The sequence below is a fragment of the Triticum dicoccoides genome, chromosome 3B (genome assembly GCF_002162155.2).
Source record: "Triticum dicoccoides isolate Atlit2015 ecotype Zavitan chromosome 3B, WEW_v2.0, whole genome shotgun sequence".
NCBI lineage: Eukaryota > Viridiplantae > Streptophyta > Magnoliopsida > Poales > Poaceae > Triticum > Triticum dicoccoides.
The window spans coordinates 352118270-352127483 of NC_041385.1; the positions used below are offsets into that span (position 1 = coordinate 352118270).

At 48.9% G+C, this 9214-nt stretch overlaps 1 protein-coding gene across 2 annotated transcripts in view; it reads left to right on the forward strand.

Moving 5' to 3' along the window:
- LOC119276049 (nicotinamide adenine dinucleotide transporter 2, mitochondrial-like) overlaps window positions 1-8322 on the forward strand; it is a 51997-nt gene extending 43675 nt beyond the window's left edge. For both annotated transcript variants that reach the window (XM_037557012.1, XM_037557013.1), the window contains 4 exons: window positions 6679-6773; window positions 6852-6940; window positions 7019-7113; window positions 7737-8322. In XM_037557012.1, coding sequence (XP_037412909.1) covers window positions 6679-6773; window positions 6852-6940; window positions 7019-7113; window positions 7737-7958 — 501 coding nt within the window. In that variant the 3' untranslated portion in view covers window positions 7959-8322. The remainder of the gene's footprint in view (window positions 1-6678; window positions 6774-6851; window positions 6941-7018; window positions 7114-7736) is intronic.
- Window positions 8323-9214: the final 892 nt, after the last annotated feature.

Consider the following 9214-nt stretch of genomic DNA (forward strand, 5'->3'; position numbering starts at 1 on the left):
GGTCGATTCGATGCTCAATGCCTCGTAGAGGAGGTAGACCTGTAGGTAGCTCATCAGGGAAAACATCTTGGAATTCCTGCAAAAGAGTTTGAAACACTAGAGATAGATCATGAGAGGTGTTAGTTTTTGGGTCCCCATCCTTGCACACAAGGATAAAGTGCATAACACTTGATGGGTTCTCACACACTTCTCTCATCTCACTTTTGGTGGCAAATAGGACTAGGTTTTTCTCTCTAGGCGAAGAGGCGCTCAAGTTTGGCTTGTGGCTCTCACTCACTTTTTGGTGGATCACTTTCTCACTCTTCTCTCCACGATGGGTGGCTTGCTTGTCGATCACTTGACTAGGAGACATAGGTCGTAGCACATACTCCTTTCCTTTCATCTTGAAGCTATAGTGACTGGTACGCCCGTTGTGGATGACACCCCAGTCGAATTGCCAAGGCCTACCAAGAAGGAGGTGGCAAATGGACATCGGGACGACATCACACTCCAAAGTGTCCTCATATGCACCAATTTTGAAGGAGACTTGGACCGTATGATCAACTCGTATAGTGCCGGAGTCACTTAGCCATTGGACTTTGTATGGGTGCGGGTGCTTCACACCAATTTAAGCTTGGAGCATAGTTCTTCATTTGCCAAGTTGTGGCAACTATCTCTATCGATGATGACCTTGACGGACCTTCCATTGATGCCGGCCTTAGTGTGGAAGATGTGGCATCGTTGGTCTTCTTCTTGTTGATGTTGAAGAGTCAAGACTTTGAAGACAATGAGAGCGGGGCTCGAATCCTCATCACAAAAGACTTGATCATCTTCATCCTCGTTCACGCGCCGGTGCATGGCCACTTGCTCAAGGGCTCCCATCTCCTCGTCACTCATGGAGTCGTAGGTTCCATCATCATTGAGGATCATGGTGCACTTGTTTGTGCATTCGTAGGACTTGTGGCCTCGGCCGCTGCAAGTGAAACACTTGAAGGAGCTTGTCTTGACGGTCTCATCGGTCGGAGTAGATGATGAAGCGCGCGGCTTAAGTTGCTTGTAGTAGGAGGAAGACGACTTGAACTAGTCGAAGTTTTCTTGTAACTTGACTTGTCGTCGTTGCTTGGAGAAGGCTTGGTTGATGTAGAGGTTGGAGGAGTTGTTGAAGCTTGGTTGTTGGAGAAGCCGTAGTTCTTGGATGAGTACTTGGCGTACTTGAAGTCATCTTGCACTTGACGTTCCGCCTTGGTAGCTTGATGCACTAGCTCAATGAGGTTGGAGTAGGGTTGGAAGTCGGCAATCTTCTTGATGGGATGATTGAGTCCATTCAAGAAACGTGCCATTGTTTGCTCATCATCTTCCATGACATTTGCTCGAATCATGGCTATCTCCATTTCCTTGTAGTATTGTTCAACACTCTTTGTTCCTTGCTTGAGAAGTTGGAGTTTCTTGAAGAGATCGCGGTTGTAGTAGGTGGGCACAAAACGTGCTCGCATGCATCCTTCATTTGAGCCCAAGTGGTGATAGGTGGTTCACCTCTTGCTTCTCAGCACTCAAGGACTTGTTCCCACCATATGAGCACATAGTCTTGGAACTCAAGTGATGCCATAGCGATCTTCTTCTCTTCCTCATAGTTGTGCAAACGAAAGATTTTGTCGACCTTCAATGCCCATGATAGGTACTCTTCGGGATCATTGCTTCCATTGAACTTGGGCATCTGTTGTTGGCGATGGTGATGATGACGCCCTTGACATGGAGGGTAGTCATCATGTTGCTCTTGGCGTGGAGGAGGTCCATGATCAACTTGCTCTTGTTGGACTTGAGGTTGAGGTGGAACTTGTCGAGCTTGTGGAGGAGCTTGAGGAACTTGACGTTGCACTCGTGGTTGGTAGTTCCGCTCTTGGATTTCTTCTCGAAGTGCTTCCTCTTGATTGCGCCGATCTCGGTTGCGGTTGGCGATTGCTCGACTTGATTCTTGAAGGGCACGTTGCGCCTCAAGAGCTTGTGCTTCACGTTGCTTCCTCTTGATGTAGACGCGCTCGTTCTTCCTCTTGGCGGCGTTGACGTTGTCGTTCTTGAGCTTGAGCAAAAGCAACTTGGTGTGGTTGAGGACGAAGTACTTGCTCGTCGACTTGCTCTTGTGAATGCTTGTCGTGTAGAGGATTGCGAGATGCACGACGGTCTTGACGCGCGGCACGACGAAGAGTGTTCGATGTCGGGGTACTTGTGCCGGAGAAGGTGTCGTCGGAATGTCGACTTGAGTGACTCCGTCTCGAGTAGGAAGAAGTTGAAGAACGGCGGTTCACCAACAAGGCGCGGATCTCGTCCATCCTTGCATCGTTCTCTTGCTTGTGCCCGTTGAGCTTGTTGTCGAAGTAGTCCTTTGTAGAGTCGCAAGTCGGTGGCGAGGTTGTCGATGCGGTCGGTCATTGCTTGTTGCTCTTGATGCAACGCTCGTTGTGCACGAAATAGGTGGCTCTTGGTGACGAATGATGACATGTCGTCGTCTTGCTCGATGAAGAGTGGGTTGGTTGAAGTACTTGGCCTATCCATCATTCCAAGCAAAAATGTGAGTGGTAGAAGGAGAAGAACTTATACCAATTGTACCTTGACCGATGTTGACGATGAATCAAGTTCACTCAAATGCGGACAATGAAATAGCACTATTGGTACCAATTCTTGTCGGTTCTCACACCTACACAAGTAAAAGCTTATGGTGGAGCTTGGTTAGGATGGTGGCACAAAATTTGATGCAATTGTAAGTGAGCTTCAATAATGTTGGAAAAGATTCACAAATTTGCAAATGCAACAAGTAGACCAAGCAAATAGTGGTACACGGAAACACACACGCAAATAGATAAGTGGGATTGTGCAAACCAAAAATGAGCCAAAATGTGGAATCCACGAAAATGCTCTTGTTGCACAATACAAGAGAGACGCCAGCACGATTGCACAATAGGCGGATACGGAACTTGTGCACAATCTACTAGGCAAAAATGCAACGACCTCTATCCCAAGTATGCTATATGTATGGTATTTCGGTGCTATGATCCAAGATGATCAGATATGACAATCTTAATGTAGTATGATGCTATGGTTCTTGCTTATAAGCTCTTTGCTTATCTTTCCCTCTTTGCTTAAAAGCTTGGGTGGCTCTTTCACTTTTGAGCTCTTTTCTCATGCAAAACTTCACGAACCAAGATAGCAATTGTGTATGCTATGACAACTTTGTGACACAAAAGTTGATGCCAAGATATGCACCACGATGGTATGGTATGTATGCTATAGAGTATGATCACTAATGTGCACAAGTCACGTTGCCGGCAATACTCAATGGCTAGTCTCGATGGGTAAGCTAAGCAAATGTAAGGCCATGTGGGTATCAATGCAATTGCAAGGTATGACAAAGATGTCATCGAAGTTACCGTCCTTGGCGATGATGAGTAGTCGATGGAGATGAGCGGTGGTGATGTTGACATCGAACCGTACCTATATAGCCGAAACACAATAGGACACGGGAACCACAACTCAAATTCTCAAAGACCAAAAGCAAATGGTGGTAGCGGAAAGTGGTGGTGGTATAGCGGATGATGTGGTGAAAGCCCTAGGCCAAGATGCCAAAGTTAGGAAAATTTGACGGTGTCTATTGATGTTGGAACCTATCTAGGTGGATGGGGGATGTCAATAGCTTCTCAACGAGCTAAAGAACGCGAAAATCGGACTCCGGATGTGGAAGTTATGGGCAAAACGGTGAATCAGCCGAGGCTGAACCTGGGAAGGGCGGTAGTACCGCTTTGGGGGGCGGTAGTACCGGTCCTGCAGCTCAGCGGAACTACCGGTTTTGGAGGGCGGAAGTACCACTGGGGTCGGGAAAACTGGATCGGGCGATTTTGTGGCGGAAATGGATGATTTCGGGGACAAAATTGGATGTATTTAGAGGATGGAAGGTGGGGAAACTTGTGGGGAAGCTAGATCTACCTGCTACACACGAAATCCATGGATCAAATCCAACAAAACTTCAACACACTTAACAAACCACAAAAGATTTTGGGGCTATTTTTGGTGGGGATTTTCGGATTTAGGACGAAAACAACAAAATCAAGCTAGAAAACACGGGGTAGGGGCTCCAAAAACGTGATCAACGTGGCTCATGATACCAAGATGATGTAGGGCGGAACCCTGGGGGCCGATCTTTCACGTTTGGAGAGGATCCCTACGAGGAACACGAAGAACGCGCGGAAGAACACGAGGGAAATCACGGGGGAAAACAAGAGAAACATTCAACCGACACGAACATGATCACACAAGTGCTAGATCATCGAGGCACAAAGTAACACGAGATCCAAAGTCAACAAGGGACGATACAAGAGTAACCATTCTTCTCCGTGAGGAGGTCTTGATTGTCTTCTCCGGATGGAGGCCTTGAATCCGGATGGATCTTCTCCGAAGAGGTGCGGTCCCTCACGAGGAGTAGATCCGGTACGGATGAGCAATGCTCTATCTCAAATGAGCTAAACCAATGCTAACCCTAATACGAAGCTAGGAGACAAGTATATATAGTCCAAGGGGTAAGTGGGAGGTATATGGGGTGAAATCCCTCACACTGCGCGCAGGCAGGCCGGTAGTACCGGTCTTGGGGGCGGTTGTACCGCTAGGAGCTCAGATGCTGCTTCCTGGAGGTGTTCTCGGAAGGGATTAGCGGTAGTACCGGTTGTTGGGGCGGTAGTACCGGTCTTGTGGCAGTTACCGGTATAAACCGGGGCGATACCGGCCTTGTACCGGCTTGATTACAGAAGGTTGACCGGTAGTTGACCGGTAGTACCGGTGGACCGGTAGTTGACCGGTAGTACCTCTATCTCTGCTCTGGGAAAATCCTTCTCCATGCTCTTGATGTTCATCTTGCATCGTAGCTTCTCCTTGGTTGCTTTCTTGGTACCTAATCACACAAAGCATCTCCGTTTGAGGTAGTAGCCATGTCTCAAGTGGTTCAAAGGGAAGTTCAACAAGGAGAGAGTTAACCTCGGATTGAATAGCACGTGCTCGAGCTCTTGTCATGGGTCCACTTGGAGCTTGAGTAGTCGAAGTAGTGTCCATGGGGATGACCGTAGGATGCTCCGCATCACTTTCCCTGATTGAATATCATGGGAACCAGTCAATGGTCAAAACTGGCTGGGATGACTAGGCAGTCAATTGTCAAAACCAGTCAAAACTGTGTGAAACTGGTTTAGGGTTGTTTTTTGAACGGTTTTGAAAGTTTAAGGTTGTAAAGTAGACGTTTTTGAAGTTCGGGGTTGTATCTTTACCGAAAAAGGGTTTCCCCCCGCTTTGTATACAAAGCAACCAACCGAACCATACAGGAAAGGTGCTGGGCGGAAGCAGCACATACACGCCCAAAAAGAAACGACAGAGAAAAGCAAAAGAAACAAATGCCGACAACGGCGGATCAACAAAAGCGAAGAAGCCTCGCGATCGCAGCGCCCACCAGGCTCTTTCACTAGACTCCAAGACTCCAAAGCGCCGACACCTATCAATACCTCCAAGAAGGATCGCGACGATGACGACGCTGCTGCCAAGGGTTTTCCCCGGTACACGACGAGGCGAGAGGAAGGGTAGCCTCGACGCCCTCCCGGAAGGTCAGGAGGCACCCACAGGCGCCACCGCGCCGGTGTCGGCCATGCCGACAGGGGTTTCCCCCGATCCCAACCCGCACCTCGGGCGCCCCGAAGCCTGCCACCAAACCAACCACCACCGTGCGCCAACGCGGTCACGAGGCCCCCATGCCGTCTCACCACGGCACCGCGAAGTGAGGACAGCACGGCAAGGAATCAAAGCCGGGACTAGGGCAACAGCCCGTCGGCACGCGGGAGGGCCCCACCTCCACTGTCAGCGACGGTAGCCGTCTGGACGCAATAGCAGGAGCACACCAGGCCCGGCCGAGCCCTCGTGGGCTCGTAAAGCTCCCGCCTTCGCGCTGCTGCCGGCACGTCGTCGGAGCCGCCGCCCCAAGTCCGAGTTGCTGCTCCTCCTCACCACGCCGCAGGCAACGAGGACACGCCTGGGGGCCGGCCCGCAAGGACCCAGATGGAGCCCCGAGGGCCCAGATCTGGGCCGGGCGCGCCGCCGGCCAACCAGCGCCACCAAGCCGCCCCGCCGCCAAAGGACGGCGCCACCACCGCGCCGGGCCGCCGCCAGCCACCACCAGGCCGCCGGGCCACCGCCGGCCGAAGGGCACCCGCCGCCAGCCCTGCCCCCGGGGCAGGGGGTGCGCGCGCGGGGGAAGGAAGGGCCCGCCGCCGCCAGCCCGCCCGGCCAGATCCGGGGGCTCCGCCGGCGGCGGCGGGGGGAGGAGCACGGGGGAGGGGGGAGGAGAGGAGCTCGATGGGGGCCGCCCCGGCCGCCCCCCGGGGAGGCGGCGCGGGCGCGGGGTCGGGGGAGGGGAGGGAGGGGTCGGTCAGGCCTCTGATCAAGCGGGTTGTATCTTTAGACTTTGGTGACACAATTCAGGGTTGTAACATGGACTTCTCTCTGATTTAATTGAATGTTTATCGTTAACAACTTAAACTTAGTCACAATATCTTTGGACCTGATCATTTATGAGTATACATGAATTTTTGTTGTTGCTTAATTTTGGGGCACAATCTTGCATTTGTGTGGCACATTGAATGATATTCAACAACTATATTTCTCTGTTTTCTCCTGAAGACACAAGGGATGAGACCTGGCGTGGTGCCTTACACGAGCATCTTATCTGCGTTACGTAGGATTGCAGCAGAAGAAGGTCTCCGTGGATTGTACAGGTAGGCTGCATTCTGACTATAAAGCTCAACCGTTTTTACTTTTTGCTGTGTCCTTGATTGTTTCTTCCATGACAACAGTGGTCTTCTTCCTTCTTTAGCTGGGGTTACTCATGTAGCCATCCAGTTCCCAGTATACGAGAAGGCGAAGCTGTACATTGCCAAAAGAGGTAATGAGATATCTTCTACAATGAAAAGTGAGACGAATCTGGGCAAGGGATTGACTGAAAAGTGTATGTGTTTTCTAGACAATACTACAGTTGACAAGCTTGGCCCTGGTCAAGTAGCAATTTGTTCTTCAGGATCCAAAATAGCAGCCTCGCTGATAACATACCCTCATGAGGTATGTTTATCGATCCTCTCTATTCGATAGTATACTTTCATCATCCAAATGCTTTATCATTTGCTGCATACATGCTTCTCCTTCTATGGTAGTACAAGCAGTGTAGTTTGTAACTTCTGCCAGATCTGTTTGTGTCCCCATTACGGAATAGCAAATCATGGAGTGCAACAATTCACAAAGTCTTTTTACTTCTCACTGGGATAACTGAATGGAGCAGTTGTTACTGCCTACTACTCCAAATGAGGAGTCTATTTTCAAATGAAATACATAAGCTTATGAAATGAGAGTCTAAAGAAATATTTCATCCATTACAAAATGTAAGTCGTATTTTTGGCCAGACCAGGATTTGACCAATAATTAGTCCATTAATATGTGGTTTACGTCTACAAAGTCACAATCAGGATTCTTTGGACAACATATCTAGTGACACCAATAACATGCCTTAATGAAACAAAATAGACCCTGACATGGATGGAGTATGATATATCTGATCTCCTTTAGGAGTTAAATTAGAGAAAGAAACAGAGAGATGTGTTTAATTTAACAAGGAATAATCGCCTTCTGTTGGCACATCAAAAGGCCCTTGCTATTATTTTAATTTTCAGTCATTGTTTTACACGCAGGTTGTACGATCTAAGTTGCAAGAACAAGGCCGTGTTCCCCATGGTGCTATACGGTATATAGGTGTAACGGACTGTATAAAGCAAGTGTTACAGAAGGAGGGGATTGCTGGATTCTACCGAGGTTGTGCTACAAATTTGTTGCGAACAACACCAAACGCTGTCATTACTTTTACTAGTTATGAGATGATCAATCGACTCATGCACCAGCTCCTGTCCTCCTAATTGAAAGATGGAAACCAACAAATCCTCAACGTGCTTGCAATGCTGAATCGTAACTTCTGGCTGTAATGGTTAGTTATCGTGGTCGCATTGCCATTTGTCCATTATTGAAGAAAAGATAACTGTTGACGACAGATTTTGGTATAAGAAGTAGACAGATCCAGTGTTTTGTGTTTTGCCGTGAGGGAGAAACCCTATTGTTTTAAATTCATTCTGCATAGTTGTTAGGAGCAAATCGCTGTCTACAGAAAGTTGGCATGCTATACTTTTTTGCGCATCAAGAACGTTGGCATGCTAATTGTCCATTCACGTTGATTTAAGCTTTTAGAAGAATACTTGGCCAGCTATTGTAGCTGATCATATGTTATCACTTTTTTCTTTGGAAGTGTCACACCCTTAGTTCAACAATGACGATTACTCCTATATGGCCAGCTATTGTAGCTGATCATAATGTTATCACTTTTCTCTTTGGAAGTGTCACACCCTTAGTTTCAACAATGACAATTACTCCTATATAAAGGATGCTGGTGCGGCGGGGGCGAGGCCTCTCCGAGCCGTCCGATTTGCCTGGACGACGCGCACCAGGGCGACCTGCCTCGACGGTCTATCACAGGTGGATCGCGGGCGGGCACCATCATGGAGCAGGTTCGGTTGTGCTTTTGAGGAGCCCTCCTTGCGCCTCAACCTGGCAATCGGGTCGGGTATGGTCGGGTTGACCTCTACCAGACCCATGCCCATTAAACAATCGGGTCAATGCTACACCCACGACCCTACCCATGGGTCTGTACATAGACCCACACCCGGACCCATCGGGTAACCCGACCCTATTGGGCACCCATCGGGTCTGACAAGGTTTAGATTTATTTATAAAATATTTTATTTGGCTGACGTGCAGGTGGGGCGGGGCGCACGCAGTACCCAGTGATGAACCAACAGTCTCTACTTTATAGGCGGAGCTCCCCTTCGCTTGTGTTCCAGTAGGCGAGGTGGTACTAAAGGATTGCACCACTTTTGCTACGTTACGCACGCTTGAGTGCAAAATGCATCTGCGCGGCGCTGTGCAATGCACCTGGTGATTTTGCATGGGCCAAGCCCACGCTGTAGTCAGGATTGGGCCATAATGAGAAGGAGAAGGCCTAGATAGTTATGCTCGCATGGACCAGAGTTGTCCCTCGTTCTTTTTTAATGACTGGTGCAAGTGACACACTGCATGTTAGCGTATATAGATTAAAATACTTCAGATATAATGAAGAATAAAT